At 34.1% G+C, this 20,774-nt stretch overlaps 1 protein-coding gene across 2 annotated transcripts in view; it reads left to right on the top strand.

The window, feature by feature from the left end:
* Window positions 1-20,774, top strand: part of ZFPM2 (zinc finger protein, FOG family member 2) — a 444,555-nt gene that overhangs the window by 83,573 nt on the left and 340,208 nt on the right. The window contains exon 2 of one of the 2 annotated variants that reach the window (XM_004431248.3): window positions 8,133-8,291. The exons of the other annotated variant lie outside the window; for it this stretch is intronic. Within the exon in view, the coding sequence (XP_004431305.1) occupies window positions 8,133-8,291 (159 nt within the window). The remainder of the gene's footprint in view (window positions 1-8,132; window positions 8,292-20,774) is intronic. 2 annotated transcript variants of the gene reach the window in all.

The following is a 20,774-nucleotide window of genomic DNA, read 5'->3' as shown; positions in this document are numbered from 1 at the left end:
TTATATTTCTGTTTAAATAAGGTAATTTTAAAAAATCACCTCTCTTTTATTGTACTGATTTTACTTTGTTATATAATTATGTGGGATATTATCAACTAGTTTTGCAGAATTTAGTTTGTTAGATAAGAATACTAGCTATATTTTGATAGTCCTTTGAAATTTCTGAAGAAAATGTGTATGTTTTTTCTTGTGCAAGTCTATAAAGTTATAAGTTTTGATTAATTCACTTAATAAATATTTATCAGCCACTATCATGTACAAGAGATTCCATGGATAGTTCAGATCTTCTCCTTTCTTACTCATAGTGCTTTTAAAAATCTAATGTAGTGTATTCATATCCTGGGTAACACCTGATGTTTTTGTTATGACAGCAGTGTTCAATTTGGGGAAAAATTCCTGCTTTCTGATCTCATATCCCCAAACAAACTTCTGGCAGGCTGAGGGTAGATGGCACCTGCTTTGAATAACCAGAAAAAGATCATGGATTTCACACTGTCAAGCGGAATAAACTTTCTCTAACAATGTAAGTAGTAATAATTTAAAGCTGTGTGTCTAGACATTTTTTAAAAATTTGGCTCAGTATTATCTCTTCTTCATATGGTCTTCAACTTTATTACAATTAAATTCAACTGAAAATTTCTTATTTGAGTATTAAGTGCCATGGCTAAATGCAAGGAACCATACTTGCTGCTTCTAGTTACATGTGTATGTAAGATAGAATTATAATGTAACACAGGAAATAAGAAAAATGCACAAATAACTAGAATTTAGGGTATCTAAGAAACTTTTCCTGCCCTCCGCATGTTAAAATGAAGTATCTTTTTTTAAAAAATAAATTTCATGCCTTGTATGCATAAAGTTTGTCTCCTTAGCTAGATTATCGGCTCCCTTCCAGCTGAGGCCATCCGTCTTTTACCCTGCGGTTGTCCCAATACCTAGCACGGTGCCTGCCACGTTCTTCACCCTCAATAAATATTGGTTAAATGAATAAAGAATGAATGAGTGAATAAATGAATACATGAAAGTCTCATAAAGAGAACAAAGTAATATACAATGCCTTTCATCTTTTGTACTTATTACTAATTGGAGGCTTTTTATTATTGAAATACATCAGAATCATATAAAAATATGTAGTTTTAGTAATGAATATACTTTCATATTGCTTCGTGATAGGGTTACCATCTTCAATAAACTGAGAATAGCTTTACGGAGCTCTGGACTGAGACTTGATTACAAAGTATTTGAATTTCAGTGCCATCTCTGTCACTAACTTCCTGGGTCAATGCACAAGGCATTTACTAATGAACTGAATTTTTTCACTGCCTGAGTTACCTCCTGAAAGTAAATTAGTCATTAGAGATTCTAGTTCAAATTTTTCTGTTTTTCCTCATCTGACTTTATTTTTCCTGTGATATCAGTGTTTGATCTACTATGTAGGATTAGTTGTTGCTTGCTAGAACAAAAATAATTTTGTTCTAAGCAAAATTATTATTTTCTTATTAGAATTATTCAGTTAATTGGAAGGATCTCAAAGCAAAGCATTTCAGGGGAAAAAAACATTTATAGAATTTAAATTGTTTTCAGATTTATATATAAGAAGTGTTAATACTGCCATCTATAAAAATGGCCAAAGACCTTGTAGCAAAGAATATCACTCTATTTTTATAAAATCAAAGAATTCATTTTTTCCCCCTAAAGAAACAATTTGAATAAAACCTGACCCCCTTCCCTTCTTTTTGTAATGGAGTGTGGTTAAACTGAACCCTCCATTAAAAATTCTCTAACATCTTTTTTTGCATTAACATTTCAAAACTCAATTTAAATATTCACAGATCTCATTTTTAATAAACTTAAAAAAATTCAGGTAATTTCCTTCAACTTTCTAGATTGAAGGACAGCAGTTGGTACAGATATAAAAAAGATGTACAGCTATGAGCAAAGCCCCAAATCAATTATATATAAGATATAACGTAACACATGGAAAGAAATTAATCAAAAAGAAGAATTTCTACTATATGATTCTGTGGTCTGCTACCTGCAGGCAACAAATGCAAATGAAAAAAATCAACATTCTTCTGGCAGATAAGAGAAAAATTAATAAAAATGTTTCCTTCCTACTAGATCCTCTGATGCAACTATTGTTAAAAGTGAGTGACTGCAGGAAGAACTTACTTCTTTAAAATACTATTTTTTAGAATACAGAAATAAGGTTTTATTCTTGCTGTTAAGCTCAATTACATGAGTTAGTATGGATTTGCACTGTCCAAAGAGCATCCCTCTTCCCTGCCCTTTCTCATTAAACAGCTCTGTGGGATATGCATGAGACAAATGTAATAGGAACCGAGTGAGCAGCATTTTGAGGTGTGCCTATGGGGTGGTGATGATCCATAAGGAAGTCGGACTGTATGTAACAGCTGAAAAGAGAGGAACTGCTGAGAGCCACAAAATATGCCCCAGATAAAATTAGTAAAAAGATATTCGTTCTCTAAAGATAGAAATGTTCCTACTCCATAGTGAGATGGGGAGGGGCACATTTTTGTGGATCTCTACTTTTTAATTTAGAGTTGAGTTTTTATTTTCCATTTCTAATTAAACAGGCCATATATGTACAGAACATGTGATACTAGAAATCTTTCCTATTAGAAGGGCTTTATATTTTGTATTTTAAGAATATTATCCCAAAATTAACAAAGAAATATGAACACAGGAAACAGAGAATTAGGTAACAAGACATCCAATTTAAATATCAGTCCACTGCATCATTTCCATCACATATGGAAAATGTAACGTAAGTTTAGAATGAAAAATTCTGTATTAATTCCTTTTACCTATCAACTAAAATATAGCATACCTTTGTAGAGTTTTGTCATATTTGTGTATTACATATTAAATGTGAACCAGAATTTGTCTGTCCCTAGTTTATATTTACCTTTTGAAAGGTAGCATCACCTGATAAATGTGGCTTAATTATTATGTAATAATTAAAGCATAGTTTATATTATTGCTTAAATTGTCAGATTTGGAGATAATTATTGTGTTATATGTTTATGTATTAGAAGGTTTTTCATACTTTCTAGACAAAGGAATGAGTACATCTTTTGCAAATGCTTTAAAAGAGCACAAAATAGGAGCTGGTAACTTGAAGACTGCATCACCATTTTCATTAATTCATTAAGATATTGAGAAATTATTCTTTTGGTATGTATTCTTTGTTCTGTGCATAAGTAAAATGATATAAAGTTTGTGATGGAAGTTGTAATATTAATAATGCTGTCAGATATAAAAATTATCTGAAGTGGCATATAAGAAGTACCAGAATAAAGAGGTTTGAAAATATTTGTGTGTTTTCAGGGGAAACTCACCTCGTAAAATTTCTGAGCACACTGTGTTGGATTATTGTAATTATTGGGAATGGTAATATTTTAATGTGACTTGCTTCCTACCTGTCAGTTGCAATCAAGGCTGCCCAGTATTCTGAAACAGTCTCATTTTGCTAGGTGGCTAGTCTTGTGCAGCCTCACGAATGCTTAGAATATTAATGCATGGAGAGGAGATTGAATGCTCTCTATATTCCATTATGACAAAGTGTTTGTCTTGTTTTAATCAAAAGGTGTGCAAAACCAAACTAAAATAATTTATAATAATTAATGCTGGTGAGTACTTAAGAGAAAGGACCCCTTTTTGGGGATACTGCATCAAAGCCATAGAATTTGGCATTTTTTTCCCTCCTTCATACTTGACAATGTATATTAATTTCTGTAGAATATAATTTCTTTATTGGGTGTCTTTATTCTGAAGTGCTTTGAATTTATATGAACAAAGACAATCTGACATTTAGGTGAGGGTTGGTCCAGTTTATAGTCAGCTGCCAAGGTAGAAATTTATTTAATGAGACAACATTATGTTGAAAGACATATTTTTCTTCTTTAATATTTACTATGTTAGTCTTTATCATTTCTTGCATTCTTGCATTTCCTCATTGTATTGCTGACTTTAATCAATCTGAATTCTTATGTATCTTTTATATTTTTTCCCTCAAGTTTTGTTTGTCACCTTCTGGCTCTTTCTCCAGTGGCTGTGGATGGGTTTTAGGGATTTCTTTAACCACCTGAAATTGTAGCAATAATTTTCTCATATTTGTTTATCTGAGGAGTAAGTACTCCTCAAACTGCTTCTCAATCATCAAATCCATTTCTTTATTTTCATTTCATTCAGTGATTATGCGATTAGTGTATAGGGTCAGAAGACTTAATCTTGAATGTCCCCTTTGCCCTTTACCAACTCCAGATCATTGAAACAGCCACCAAATGAAAAGTTCTCCCACACTTAGCCCCAGCTTTTATAATATAACTGTTGCTACTGGCTAAATGAGAGGCTTGACCGTGTGTTGGATGGCCATCAGTATTGTCAGGTGTTGTGAATCTGCACAACCCTTCTTAGCTTCAGCTTTATGTCTGGAGGGCAGAGGTAGTGTGGTCAATTCAAATGGTTTCCCGGTACCCAACTATATCCCTTTCTGAAAACGGAGGTATTACTTTGCACCCACCAGAATCTCCCAGTAATCTCTATATTCATCCAGTATAAACTATGAAAGGATGCCTCCTCATTCTGAGAGGTGATTAACAGTATTATGGGCCTGACATAGAGCACCATTGTATTCGTAGCTTTAGGACACACAGCTAATTATTAGCATTTTGAAATGAGGTAAATATGTATATATGTAAACATTAAGGCTGTTAATTCTAGTGAGCGTGTTTGAATATCTATAAATCAGAGGCAGTTGAAGAGCTGAAATTCAGATTTCCTTACACTTGCCTGCCAAGTGGCCTCAATCAGAAGTAATTTTCTCCATGAGGGCACATGGAGCTCAGTCGTGAGCCTTTTCTGAGTAGATATTATTATTTGTGTCAAATTATGTGTGGTGATTTTTCTGAAGTGGACTTCTGTGCCCACCAGTCCATACATAGGAGGTTCCTTCATTCCCTCCTTCATTGGTGCTATTAATTGTACTTGTGCTTCAAGTGTCTCTTACCCTTTTAAAATGTTAGTTTATGGCCACTGATTATCTGCAAGTTTTCCTGTTGAAGAAACATGCAACATAGAGAAAAGAGTAAGATCCAATCTTAAGCCATAAATACTACGCATTTTAAGAGAAATCTTTTTTGCCAGAGCCTGATTTGGTAGCATGGCTAGAGGAATGGTTAGTATTTTCACATTTTAAAGTACAATAAATTATATAAATCTGACACTTGCTTTGGGAGAAATACAAGTTGGCCAGTAAATCACCTTCCTGTGGCCTGTTCTAAATATTGACAGTGAGATCTCATGTATTTTGAACAATGAGCTCAAGAATTTTTCAGCTTTCATTTGGGTTTTTGTAGTTTGTTTTTGAAAATGGTCCTTATTTTCAATTACATGCTTGGAATTGCAAATTGATAGCCAACACCTTAAATAAAACAGCACCTGGAATATAAAATACTATCAATTAAGATCATGTCTTAATCTTTGATAAATAGAAGTTACTTTATGTATTTATAAAACCATAACATGGATGGCTTGGTTAGAGTTTATTAAGTATAGATCAGTGCTTTGTGATTTTGTTCTCTTTCAAATTTTCACATACCATTGGAGCCAATCTGTTAAGTCGTTGAGTATTTTAAATAATTGTTCAATTATGTATTATCTTTAATAAAAACCCTTCTAAGAATGTTAGCGTATATGCTCAGAATTTCATTTTAAAAAAGAAAGCATTTTTATTACTATAAATGTTATTCTTATAATATTCACTTAAATATATATATGAATTAGAGATTTATTTTTTGTTAGCAAAACTCAGAGTATGTATTCCAAAAGGAGTATATATCGTCGTTTCTGTTATAATTGATATTAAGGCAGTTTCTTTACAGATTGGTTTAGTATGGATATAAATTATGTAAATAATTAAATTATTTTAGTTTTGGTGAAGTCTACAAGAAGATCTTGCTGATATTTTTGGGGGGTGTAATGTTTTGTAATATATATTCTCAGTAATCTGAGAAGAGCAAGAGGTTTCTTAATTTTGAAAGAGTAGATCTTTAAGCATCTATGAATAAATAGCTATGTTAATATGAATTCCCTATGTCTGAAAATTTTTGTGTTTATGAGTTATCTATATTTTATAGTTTTATTTATGAAGTAATGGGTTTATAACTACCAAAGAACAGTTTGCATAGCAGTATGATATAATAATAAAAGATATTAAAAATAACTTGAGTTTTCATATCAACTTTTTCACTTATTAGCTTGTAACCTTATTCTGGTTAACTAATCTCCTGGGCTTTTCTTTCCAGATCTACAAAATAAAAATAGTAATAATTACCATACCTACCTCACTGGGTAATTTTCAAGATAAGAAAGTGCTTTGAAAGTTCCACATGAAACACAAATGAGACAGCTTCAGGTGTCGTCTTTTGACCAAACTTGTTATTATAATTAAGTAGTTTGAAAAAATAAAAAACATGGAAAATATTCTGTTATATTCCTCATTATACTCAGAATTAACAATTAGAATTATCAGATAACTGTTTTAATGATTGTAATATTTTACATTATTACTGTTTTATATATTCCTTGTATGTCTTGCTCCTTGACATAATTGTTGTAAGAGGTGAAAGATTATAAATTTTAAACTTGAAATAATGAATAAGAAGTAAAAACTAATATGAGATCCGTACTTTTGAATGTGGTTTGTGCAAAAACAGAATCCACGTTTTTTTTAACCCTCCACCTTGAGTACAAGAAAGCACATTACCAGAGTGTTTGGAATTAAAATTTGTTTTCTTCCTTAAAATTTGTTATTTTGAAGAAAAAAAGAAAAAAGAAATTTTAAAAAGGACAAAGACATTCCATAGGAAATTTTTTGCTTGATGTCCCTTAATTTAAATCCATGCAACTAATTCTCTCTGTGGAGATGTGTCATATGAATTCAGCCCTTTGGAAACTTGCTTTTGGAAAAACACCAGATACAGCGCTTTGCTGCATGTACCTATTCCTGTTTGCCCACGTATGTAAAAATTGTAATATATGTACTGTTTTAAATTATTTATAAGATTTCTCCTTTGGTCCTGAAAATTTCCTAGCACATGTCTAAGCAGTAAGAGAAAGAGACCGCCTAAGCCTTTTAAGTATTTAGCCTGTCTGATGAGACTCCTGACATGAGTGACAATTAGTACAAATTACCATAATTGTGTTCTTTAGATAAAATGCCACATCGCTTCTTTAGCAGCAAATGCAGGCTTCTGCTTAGTAAAATGAATCGGATACTTTGATTCTTTAGGGCAGTCAGAAATTCACAATCAGCCGTGTGGCATTCCCACGTAGTCCACTTCAGATCCATCTGAACAACTACAGCCCTCCCTTTCCTTTCAATAAAATAGGTCCCTTAATGTAGTGCACCTCACTCTCATTCACTCTAAGGGAGTTGTATTTTTATTACTGAAAAAGTATCACATAAATACAAATTACATTTTTTCATTAGAAAACTACTTTTCATTTCAGAAAAAATTCAATTAATTATGAATAGGGTTATGCTTTCATCAGGGAGAGAAATATGTAATTTTTCTTCAAGCCTCAAACACATATAATGAAATCTTTTCTCAGAATCCACTCTTAAGATGGATTTTTAAAAGTATAGACTCTATTAAAATCTCAGTTCAATTAAAATGCATTCAATTACTTTAAATCTTTATTAAAATCTCAGGTAAAATTGTACAACGGTGTAAAAGAGACTTGTACTCTTTACCAGGCAGTTAATTCTAACAAATGAACATAAAGTGCACAGTTTTGCTCTTCAGGAGAGGATAAAAAAATAAGCTTTGGGCTTAGAGTTGGGGGTGGGGAAGGACTGGAGACGGAGGTTGCTTTCTATGTAGTAACTTCAGGCACCGGTTTCCTTCCATTTCTCATCATAGGTCAATGTTACTTGTGAATATGGATGTGGCATTATCTTGTGTGAGTCCCCTTGGTGGTACTACTTGGCCTATTCATAGAATACGTTTTCCTCACCACCTTAATCAAAAAGACCCTATTTAAGGATTTTAGTTCACTGTCTTCTTCGGATGTTTTTGGTACAGTGTCCCTGATTCTTTTTCAAGGGCCGCTAGAAGATGCCATTGAAGAGGAAGAAGAAGAGTGTCCGTCAGAGGAAACAGACATCATCTCAAAGGGGGACTTTCCATTGGAGGAAAGCTTTTCCACAGAATTTGGGCCTGAAAATCTGAGCTGTGAAGAAGTGGAATACTTTTGTAACAAAGGTAATCAATAATGGTTGGATGCAGTATGTGAGTCCATTTACTCAAATGATTACGTCAAGTTTAAAAAATGCACTGATAGAGTGGAGTAAAAGTGCTCAAAATGCTGAAACGTAATTCAACAGTCTGAAAATATGTGCAGAATTTTTTAAACATAGAATATTATTTTGAAGGATAAAAGAAGTAATTCCACCTTAATAAGTCATATTGTATATTTAAACAAATAGTTTCATGTTGATTGGCTAATTAACTGGGAACATTTTCATGTTGATTGACCAATTAACTATAATATATTTAATGTTTATCATTTATTCTTTCAGCAAATATTTATCGAATGTCAATTGTTTGCAAGGCATTGAATTAGGCATTGAGTGTAAGCATGAATGGGACAGTTAGAACCCATGGTTCTGGTTCACACCTTTTGAAAACTGAATGCCTTAGGTGTTTGATGTTAACTTTCAACACTGAAGATGCTGCTTGTTTAGATATTGTCAAATAAGAAAATACACACTCTTTCTCCATTCTAGATACTCTTTTGACACATTAACATTAGATCTGAAAAAGTACCTGAGATACTATATCTCAGCTTATTTCCAGCCTTGACTTGGAGCCGGGTGGCCTGGCCGGTAACTTACCGGTCTGTCCTCACTGGGCGTGCGTACTCATTTGCTTGCTTTTTTCAAAAGTGAGTTTAAAGTTTCTTATGATTCTTTTTTTTTAATTTGATTATTTTGTCTCTGCAAGTGAGGTAGGTCTTCTATCGCCCTCTGCACCAAAGTACAGTTTCTCAAGTACGTTTCTCAAGTGTTTGGATAACTTCCTTGGTTTAGAACAGCTGCTTTTGCTGATTTTACCGTGATAGTTTCCCGGAGGGCATGACTGAGAGTTTGCGTCTTTGTATGTCTGTGTCTGTGTATGCACCATTTTTATACATATGTGTGTATGTTTTAGGCAGACAGAGAAATTATGTGGGTTTTTTTTATGTTTGTGTGAATTTGTTGATCAGACTTGACAGTCTGAAATCAAGGATGCTGATATAGCTTCTCCAAAACTGCCCATGCACATATCTCAGTGGGCACATATACATTTGATTCATATTGTTAAAACTCCAGCAGTATGACTTTCTCATGTTGCTTGTGTGTCAGAAACAAAAGAAGCCAGCCACTTTCCATCCCTGTGGTCAGTAGAACCCTGTGCCCTGAAACTGTGGAAATGGAACGGCAGCAACGGCTCCTGGACACATTGAAGTTCAGAAACCTCTTTGACCGTTAATTCCCGAAGACCTCAAGATGGCTTTGTAACCTGGCCCTTGTCTCCCACGTCAGATACTTTTGACTGAAAATGAGAATGGTAGGGACAGAATAGGCCTTTTTTGGAGCGTTGACTCAGATTTCAGGCCAAATTAATATTTACCTTACTTGTTCTGGATGCTAGAACCATTTCTTGATGATATGTAGCCACTGCAATGCATATAAGAGCTGGCTAGAGATGAAGAGTTTTTAAATCTGTCAGAAGATGTTCCATTTTCCTTCTTTGTCAGGAAGTATATAATTTAGTGCATTGTAGAGTACCTACCTTATGTTGTGGGATTGCAATAAAGAGAAGGAACCAATACTTAGAAGATACCATTTATTCCTCTTGCTCTTGTCCTTAAAAGAGTTAGTGTATGGATTCAGACATTTTTGTAAATTTAATCCAGGGAGGCAGTAATGATAGGTATTATTAGATATATTTTATATTTTGGGATGATCATTGGTTAAGGGCTATGTTTAATGAAAGAATATAGAACTCTATGTTTTAAGTTAGTAATTTCACGGAAGAAAATAGACTTATGGCAGATGCTTACACGATTACATAGGGTCTCAAGACAATAACCTCCATCTATACTAAACAGAGTTGTAACTCATGAAAAATATTGACAAGCCTTTAGGAACTAAGAAAACCCAAAACATTGAATTACAATGATTAAGAACATTATTTAGTGGATATTATTATTAACTGAACTGTTAATAAATGTTGGGCTATTAGAAATTTAAAAAATATATCAAATAAACAATATTTAATATATAATATAGGTAATATATTAAATAATATATAATTAATGTATTACATATTATAAAAATAATTCTCTAATGTTTAGTTTGTAACTAGGAAGTAGTGATAGGTGGGGATAAGAATTCTTATTTTCACATAATATTTTTCAGGATAAATACTGCTGTTACTATTTCAAACTACTGTCATCTTATTTGATAGGAAAAGATTTTCATTATTTTACTCTCATAGAATGTGAGACCAGGGAATTTCCACTGAAGGCAGTAGGAACTGGTGTGAAAAGAGTCAATTATTGATAGATGTTACATCCCCTTGAGGTCATACAAGTGATTCCATCCATTTTTCACTTAAGTTGATTAGCTATGATAGGAAGAGAAAATTTTCTCTCTGGAAAATTAGAAACTAGTCTTTCTGTAGAAATTCACGTGTTAGTCTCAGTGACACACAATTATGTTTTCTTTCTAGTTGCAGGGAAGAAGATAAATTACGCATTAAAAGAGTGTAAGTAGTTAAATGGTTAATGATGCCAGTGTCGTGATTGAAAAAGCATGTAAGAATTGTTCCTCTGAATAAAAATATTTTTAACTTTGTTCATTGATGAAACATACCTTTTGCACATATTCTAGGTCATTTATGACAACTCAAAAATTGTTAATATATGTAGGAAAATGAATTGGGTTATTTAGAAAGTTTCTTCGTCTAAAGATCCAGCCATGATTAAAATCTAGCAATGACATAGTTGCTTTGCTATGATGTAGTTACTTTGACATAGTGAGTTCCCCGGATAATATTTTTAAACACCAAATGCTTTATTCTTGTTAAACAAAGGATAGTAGTTTAAAAACTCAGATCACAAAAACATGGTTAGAATATCTTAAGTTTTCCAAAGTATTTTGACACAGAGTACTGAGGATACACATATAGTTCCAGTATGTCTTCATTTGTATTTTTGCAACTATGTTTTGTATAAAAGCAATCATATGATATTGTAACTTTCCTTTTATTAAAAAAGAGAAAAGAAAAACTCTCTACTCTTTGTAGAGACATAGCTTATCATAAGCAAATGTTCCTACTTCCTTTGGAAATTGAGCTTCCACATTATACAGGATATTTTCAGTGTTTAGAATGACTCTTTACTTATTATTGTAGTATTTTCCTCAGTTCCACACAGATATTATATATATTCTTGTTGTCAAAGGGCAGGCTTTTTTACAAGTCTCAACATTTATTAATATTAGTAAAGCTGCTAGCTATTATAAAGCTTGAAATTAAATACGACCCAAATCACTCTCATAATGTAATATTCTACAGAAATGTCAAAAAATGTTAGAATTTTATGTCAGCTTTAAATGTGTAGAATTCTTAATCCTATGAATCTGAAGCATAAATATTCACAATTAACAATGGAAAAGATCATCTTTAATAAACCCTTGCTATAGTTGCAGTTCTGAAATTTGAACCTGACAATTCTTTTGAAGTTTCCTTTGTCACATTTTATTTTGGGTTAGTTGCACATTTCAAGTTTCTGTTTTTCATCTTTGAAATGAATGAAATGAACTATGTTTATTAAAAGATGCAGAGTTGCTTCGATATCCTTAGACTTTAAGAATTTTAGCAGAACATAAAGCAATACTTTCAATTTGCATATCCTCTTTTGTGCAATGAGTGTAGATCATTTGGCATCTTGCCTTACAGTATCTCTGAAAGGAAGGAAACAAGCAAGAATTATTTCCTTGAATTTACAGATGACGAAGACATCAAGGCTATGTCCATAAGTGCTACATATTTCCTTTGGTACTGGATTATTTGCTTCAGTGACTTTTTTTCTGCCTTTCTTCTAGTTTATATAGTAAACATGGAAGTACAGCAATGTATGTTTAGAACTAAGCAAACTAATATAAATTGAATTATTGGTGCTCTGGAAAGCAACCTGGGGAGCTCTTAGTTATGTCACTGCTGGCAGGTGGGAACTCTTTTATTTATTAGCAATTCTTGGATAAACTCAGAGACGATAAGCTTCATAGTGGGGTTGACATGGAGCAGCTCTAAAACTGGTCTACTAGTATTAATTATTTGGAAGAGAATTTCCTCACTGAAATATTCATGTTTGTTAATAACTAAAGTGAATAAACATGTCTTGGGACACATTCCAGGAGAAAGTCACAGGATATGTGAACAGGAAGAAAAGTGTCAGGTCAATATCACTGTAGGTTAGTAGAATGTAATGCTATTAAAAAAATAAAAATAAAAACAACTCCAAAGAAACTACATGTGAGTTAACTTTGAATTATCAATAACAATTATCTAGAAAAGTTAGCGAGGGTCTTTGCAAACTGTTCTCTGATGACGTCATCTCTAAAAGGCTGAAAGGGAAAATGATGTCGTTTTGGAAGATCAAAGTTGATTTTGGAAGAGAAATAAACCTTACTTCTAGTCCTAATATCTAGATACAAAGAATGGTCAGAGAAATCACTGGGTGCAGTGCTTAACCTAGAACGATGAGCTAATATTAGAGCCCTTCAATCTGGAAAGATGGGGATTAAAAAAAGGGGGCATATGGAAATCCATAAAATAGAGAAACAAATATAGTGGAACAATGGACATTCTCAACCACGTTCAAAAGGATTTGACATAGGTGGTATGCAGAAAATAAAGGTTATATTTCCATTTTAAAGAAGCTTTAAAATAGAAAAATGCAAAGCGTATTAAAGAAAATAGAATAAAACCTGTGTTACTCAGACTTGGATTTAGCCTTAGCCTGGGAAGTAAGTAATATCAAACCCAAAGCAAACATACACAAATATTTAGTTAGGTTGGCAGAAGATTCTAATTCTGTTCAATAGATCGAATTCAGTACAACTCAACCCATATATTAAGCATTTGCTCCGTGTCATACCCTCTGCTGCGTGCTGGGGATATGGCGGTAGACAGAAGTCAATCCCCACTCTCAGGAGAGAGAGAGAGACAATAAACAATGAAACTCACATTGTATAATATGATGGGTGGTGTTGAGCACAGTGAAGTAAAACAGAACAGGTAAGGGTGATAGAGTGACACTGTGTGTTTGTGCACCTGTGCTATTTTATAGAGTGATGGGGTAGCTGAACGTTGAGTGGAGACCTGAGGAAAGGGAGTGAGCTTCTGGTACTCAGAGCCAAACTGGCTGTACCTACGAGGCTAATGTTGCTGGAAGCCAGAAGAGGACAGCAGAGAGCTGGGGAGTAGAAGAGGGGTAGCCGTACCTGTGGAACTTGTTGCTCTGGGAACCTGTTGGATTCCTACCCCTTGGAAGGCTTGGGTGAGCGGCAGAGGAGAGTTGAGGTATAACTGGGAGAAGAGGCATGGTCATGACACAGTTCACGTATACCTAGAGAAGAAAGGCCTGCAGAAAGCAGAGATTAAAGCAGGAAGTGGAAGCAAGCAAATTGGGGGAGCTGTCAGGATTTACAGATAACCCCAATCAGAATCATCCCTTTAGCCAAGGGCTTGATGAGACTCCATCTGTAGCTCATTAGTGTAGTTTCCTGAAGGGCAGTTTGGGGGTGTTTGAGAATATGAGTCACTTTGCTCCCTTCCATAGTACCAGAGTTGGGTGTGTGTTCTCTTTATCTTTTCACATCCGTGAATCAGCAAGATAAAGAGTAGGAGGCATGAGAATCAGAAGAGTTTCATCATTGTGCTTAACTGTTTCTGCCAATAGGCTGCTAGATTCATTGAAATGTTTCTCTTCCCCACCCCCTTCCTTTCCTTCTATTAGTTTGTGTAGTTTTGTAGCTTTGTTTAAAAATTAAGAAATAACTGAGGAAAAGTCATATTTCTCATTGTACTATAACAAACTCAAGCCTAGATTATTGGCATTTATTCTCCCCGCCCCATGTTAAGGTTAAAGCAACAAAAATATTATCTAGATCCTTAACACTAAGAAGAAGAAAAAAAATACCTTCATGCAGATTTGGTTTATGAGAGTAGTAACTATTTTTCATTTGATCCGTGAATGTCAAACATTCATGCTGTTTTGTTTCCTATTTTCTTCTTCTCATTTTATTATTTTTTTAGTTCAGAAAGTCTATTTACCTATATTTCATAAACCCTTTTCAATCAATATGGCTTCTTTCCTTCTCATTTGTGCCTTTAATGACACGTTTTTGCCTCCTCTGGTGCTTGGGCATCTGGAATCAGAATCCGCAAAAGGCAACTCTCCCATAATCACTTTGAGTTCAGCGAGGAAGGACACCTTACAGGCAACTTTGTTCCTTTTTGCTTAACGGGATTAAGCAGCTGAGCTTTTTAAATTATTGCATATAACACTGACATTTCCAGAGTGTGTTTGGACCAGGGAGTTCAAAGAGAAGGAATAAGAAGGAAAAGCCAATATGACTTTGTTTTTTACCTTGCTGGAGGAGCTGTTTGTGCAAATCGCCTATAAGCTTATTGACCTGAATCTTTGACTCCTTGTTTTCTCTGGGTTTGGCTGGAGTGGAGACACTGATGGAGCCCTGATATTGCTGATTGAACAGCCCCCAGCTTTGCTTGGCACGGACCTCCTTTCCCTTCTCCGCCACCCCCCCCCCCGGTCCACATGACATTATTGTTCCTTGGCAAACCCTCTGTTTTCCTGGATCCCATACTTCATTATTTTTTTAAATTTATTTTAAAATCATTAAATTTTTCTTGCATAAGTCATACAACAATGCAAAATGGAAAGTAATTCTTTTTAGAAGATAGAGATACAGGCTATAATAGTGTCGTCCTACTTGTATTTTTATCTCATGAGATTGAAAAAAAAAAAAGAAAATCTTATGACATTGCAATATCACTCTTTTCTGGCTATCTTAAAATCCCCAAAACACAGTTTTTGTTTGGAATCATATTAATTTTTTCTTAAACCACAATTGTTGGAAAAATGAGGGAGCATTCCAAGGCAACTTGTTCTTACTAGGGAGCCAGCATTTTCTTGGTTTTGATAGAACCAGGCAGTGTACAAATTTTGTCCATGACTTAGTGTTTTATATGTAAAAGTCAGATTAAGCTTTGTCTGTCTACCTCATCTCTGATCCCAAAAATATCATCGTAACAATTTCAACAAAATTAAAATGATTGATGTTATGCAGTGTTGAAATGAGTCATGATGAAATCATTTATATGAATCGTGTTTAATATATACTACCCGTTTGCATATGATAAACTAAATTCATTGTTTTTTCTGTAAGCTGACGATCAACAGATCTCCACCATGCAATCTGCTAAAGATATTTTTTGAAACATTAAATTTTCATGAAATCTATAGTTATATAATTATCTTACAATTTATGAAACAATTTCATATTATAATACAGTGTATTTCATTTTGCTTCTACCTAACCAAGATGTCCAGATATTTGCCTGTTTTAGTTTTGTCTTTATTTTATAGCAACATCATTGTTGTCAATAATGAAAACTGAAAATCATAGAAAGCATATTTTACCATTTAGAGAAATTGCCTTTTTGGTTTTATGTTTATGTTTTCTGCAAGTGAAAGAACATTTTTTGACCTGTGAAATGTAGTGTAGGTTTGTTGTTTTCCCTACAATGTTGACCGGAGAAGAGTAAGAATTTATTTAATTTCCTGTTATTTTATATATATAAAGCTAAGCATCTGGATATTAGGAGACATCTGTGTTATTAATTGACTTTTTCAATTTTAATCTAGATAGTGAATTAATTAATGATTGATTTTAGCTGAGTACTATAAAGGAGAACTACATATTTATAAGCCTTTTTATTGCACTTTTTCCTCAGTGATGTTTTGGGTAGAATGAAGAGCCCATGTTTCTTGAAAGAAGTAGTTTTGATCAAGTTGCAGTTATATAAATGACCATTTTCAATTAAAAATTTTTTTCAATTTTATTTTGCTGTTATTAAATATATGTATAACAATTTGTGTAGATCTACAATAATGTTTGCCAATCATTTACATCTCCCCCCCCCGCAAAGCCCCAGTAGATAGTTGTATGTCACAGCTGCATATCCTTCTAGTTGCCGTATGTGGGACGCGGCCTCAGCGTGGCCGGAGAAGCGGTGCGTCGGTGCATGCCTGGGATCCAAACCCGGGCTGCCAGCAGCGGAGCGCGCGCACTTAACTGCTAAGCCACGGGGCCGGCCCACCAATCATTTACATCTACTAACTCTTAATTTATTTTTCTATTTAAAGAAAATTAAAAGTATGAATAGCATTATAGAAGTCTGGGAAGCTAATTTATTTTAATCATATAGAATTACCATAGTTGACAACCTTGAATCTGACTGTTGGTCACATTGTGATTTGAGATAAAATGTTATTTTAGAGGAACTGATCTCTTGGAAGTAGCCATATCTCCTCTGCTTTTTATCCTTAAACATCATAAATGATGTAAAAATATTTTCTTGTTTCTGCACTGGCATTTTTTAGGTTTAAGCCAAATAAGATTTTCAAAGCTCTTAATCTTATAATAAAATTCATATTTTCTTGTAAGTATGTAAAATTTCTCACAATGTTTTGATTATCATTCAAGAAGAAACGGGCCATATTAAAGAATTTGCACCTCCATTACCTGATGGGATAATCTTTACCTCTGGTAGGCTGGACTGTAGAATGTGTAAAGGGAATTGTACAAAGCTGTGATATGATGAATTTAATTATAGTAATAAACTCAGTCACTTTTTGTTGTTCTTAAAAGGTCAAGTAAAAATAACTGAATGTGTTACACCAATGAAGTAAATACTGATATGAACGCAGATTGCTGTTTCAGCTTTTTCTGTAGTTCAATGAGATTTCAGAGATTGGTATTAAGACTGCGTACCAATTATAATAATTATAATAATGGTAATAACAACTTTCATTTGCTGACTGCTCCTGAAAGTAAGACATCTTGCTGTACATATGTCATCTCTAATCAACTTACTGTCCTGCAAGGTAGATGTTATTTTCATCTATGAATTCCAGAGGTACGTAACTTAGCCAAAGCCACAAAACTACTAAAGGTTAATACTGAATTAAAACTTAGGTTATTGTATGTGTAAAAATAGAGAACTAACTCATTTTCTGATGTCCATCATTATGTAATCCTTGTAGAAGGAGATGAACACCTCTGAAGAAACCTGGACTTATGAAGTATAAAACTCATTTTTCCAAGGTATTTTTAACCTGGAATTCTCTAACTGAACACTTAATAAACGTGATGTGTCAATCAAGAATAAAGGCATATTCGTTCCTCTGAGAACAGGAATGAGGCAGGGCTGCCCACTCTCACCACTCCTGTTCAACATAGTACTGCAGGTTTTGGCCAGAACAATCAGGCAAGAAAAAGGAATAAAAGGAATCCAAATAGATAACGAAGAAGTGAAACTCTCACTATTTGCAGATGACATGATTTTATATATAGAAAACCCTAAAGAATCCATTGGGAAACTATTAGACATAATCAACAACTACAGCAAAGTTGCAGGGTACAAAATCAATCTACAAAAATCAGTTGCATTTCTGTATGCTAATAATGAACTAACAGAAAGAGAGCTCAAAAAGATAATACCATTTAGAATTGCATCAAAAAGAATAAAATACCTAGGAATAAATCTTACCAAGGAGGTGAATGACCTATACAATGAGAACTACAAGACATCATTGAAAGAAATCGATGATGACATAAAGAAATGGAAAGATATCCCATGCATGTGGATTGGAAGAATAAACATAGTTAAAATGTCTATATTACCTAAAGCAATCTACAGATTCAGTGCAATCCCAATCAGAATCCCAATGACATTCTTCATGGAAATAGAAAAAAGAATACTAAAATTTATATGGGGCAACAAAAGACCCCGAATAGCTGAAGCAATCCTAAGAAAAAAGAACAAAGCAGGAGGCATCACAATCCCTGACTTCAAAACATACTACAAAGCAATAGTAATCAAAACAGCATGGTACTGGTACAAAAACAGACACACAGATCAATGGAACAGAAGTGAAAGCCCAGAGATAAAACCACACATATACGGACAGCTAATTTTCGACGGAGGAGCTAAGAACATACAATGGAGAAAGGAAAGTCTCTTCAATAAATGGTATTGGGAAAACTGGACAGCCACATGCAAAAGAATGAAAGTGGACCATCTGCTATCACCATTCACAAAAATTAACTCAAAATGGATCAAAGACTTGAAGGTGAGACCTGAAACTATAAAACTCATAGAAGAAAATATAGGCAACACACTATTTGACATTGGTCATAAAGGAATCTTTTCGGATGACATGCCTACCCAGACTAGGAAAACTAAAGAAAAAATAAGCAAGTGGGACTTTATCATATTAAAGAGCTTCTATAAAACAAATGAAACCAGAATCAAGATGAACAGACAACCAACCAGCTGGGAGAGAATATTTGCAAAACATACATCTGACAAGGGGTTGATCTCCATAATATATAAAGAACTCACACAGCTGAACAACAAAAAAACAAACAACCCGATCAAAAAATGCGCAGAGGAAATGAACAGACACTTCTCCAAAGAAGATATACAGATGGCCAATAGGCACATGAAAAGATGCTCAACATCACTAGTCATCAGGGAAATGCAAATCAAAACAACACTAAGATATCACCTCACACCCGTTAGAATGGCTATAATCACCAAGACAAAAAACAACAAATGTTGGAGAGGATGTGGAGAAACAGAAACCCTCATACACAGCTGGTGGGAATGCAAACTGGTACAGCCTCTATGGAAAACGGTATGGAATCCTTCAAAGAATTAAAAATAGAGATGCCCTATGATCCAGCCATCCCACTACTGGGAATCTATCCAACAGACCTGAAATCAACAATCCAAAGAGGCTTATGCACCCCTATGTTCATTACAGCATTAGTCACCATAGCCAAGAAGTGGAAGCAACCTAAGTGTCCCTCCACTGACGATGGGATCAAGAAAATGTGGTATATATATACAATGGAATACTACTCAGTCATAAAAAAGACAAAATCGTCCCATTTGCATCAACATGGATGGGCCTGGAGGGTATTATGTTAAGTGAAGTAAACCAGAAAGAGAAAGACAAACACTGTATGATCTCACTCATATGTGGAATATAAACCAACACATGGACAGAGAAAACTGTGTTGTGGTTACCAGGGGTAATGGCGGTGGGGGGTGGGCACAAGGGGTGAAAGGAGTCATATATATGGTGATGGACAAACAAAAATGTACAACCCAAAATTTCACAATGTTAAAAACTATTAAAACATCAATAATAAAAAAAAAAGAATAAGGGCATATTTAAAAACAAAAAATAAAAAAAAAGTTAAAGTAAATGAATTAGGGGTGTGCTTAGAATATTTCTATCCTTTTGATACTTCTTGGAAGACTCTCTGTCAATATAAATCAGCTTGTAGTAAGTAGAGTTGGCATTTTGATATAATGAGAGACCTATACTGAAAGCTCTTTAGACTCATTATACAAAAACTGGATGATTATGTTGCCCTGATTTGGTGGCATGAAATAAGGCACAATTTCCCACTGCTTGTTTCTTGTGAAGTTGTTTTCAGGTAATTCAAAAGACTGGGGACAACCCAAAATGTGTCTAGCTGGGCAGAAGCCAATAATAAATGGCAAGAATGTTTACAAATCCATGAAAACTATTTGGATAGGAATTTCAGCCCTGTAGAAATCTTTGCAAAATGAACTTTTTAAAGCAGCTTGAACTTAACACAAAATAAGACCAAATAAAAAGCGGAGAAAGGAAGGAAGGAAGAGGGGAAGAGGGCATTGTTTGCAGGGAAAGTTCTGGGCACTGTGAAAACTTTACACTTCTCTGAAGGAAATGCAGTACAGCAGATGGTAAGAGTGGAAGTGAGATAAACATAGGAACTGGAAAAGTAAGCAGTACATTCTAACAGGTTCTGTATCAAAGATCTGGAGAAGCAGAGAGATTAGACAAGGAATTGTTCTGAAACTTGACAGGGGCTGTATCTTACCAAGTCTTACGCACGGAGCAGAGATGGAAAGTGGAATTGCACAGACAGTAGGCTTTGGTTATATTTTTCTGGCAGTGAAGAAAGGAGGGTGTCTTTAAGGATTATTTTTAAGATAGATTTATCAAGGTGGAAATCTATAGCTATATAAAACACTTTGCCCCTCCTACCTATTTAACAATGGGATTTGATGTAATTTCTATTGTTGCCACAGAATTAGCACAAGACACTATATTTTGGGTCTTAGATAAGCTTCTTTGGTTTGTTTTTCAATGCAAATTATGGTCTAGGCTAGTTAATAAACACTGAGAACCTATCTTACTTGTTTCCGGTTATAAAAGTACTGAAATGTGTGAGTGCCTATACATGACCACGCAGGTACAGAGGCAGAAAGGGGAAAATATAATGTTCTCATTTCTTAAAGATAAATGGAAAACATATGGACAAGTGA

Source organism: Ceratotherium simum, chromosome 23, assembly GCF_057802395.1.
Source record: "Ceratotherium simum simum isolate JZ-2026a chromosome 23, ASM5780239v1, whole genome shotgun sequence".
NCBI lineage: Eukaryota > Metazoa > Chordata > Mammalia > Perissodactyla > Rhinocerotidae > Ceratotherium > Ceratotherium simum.
This window is presented reverse-complemented; position numbering and strand designations above follow the sequence as displayed.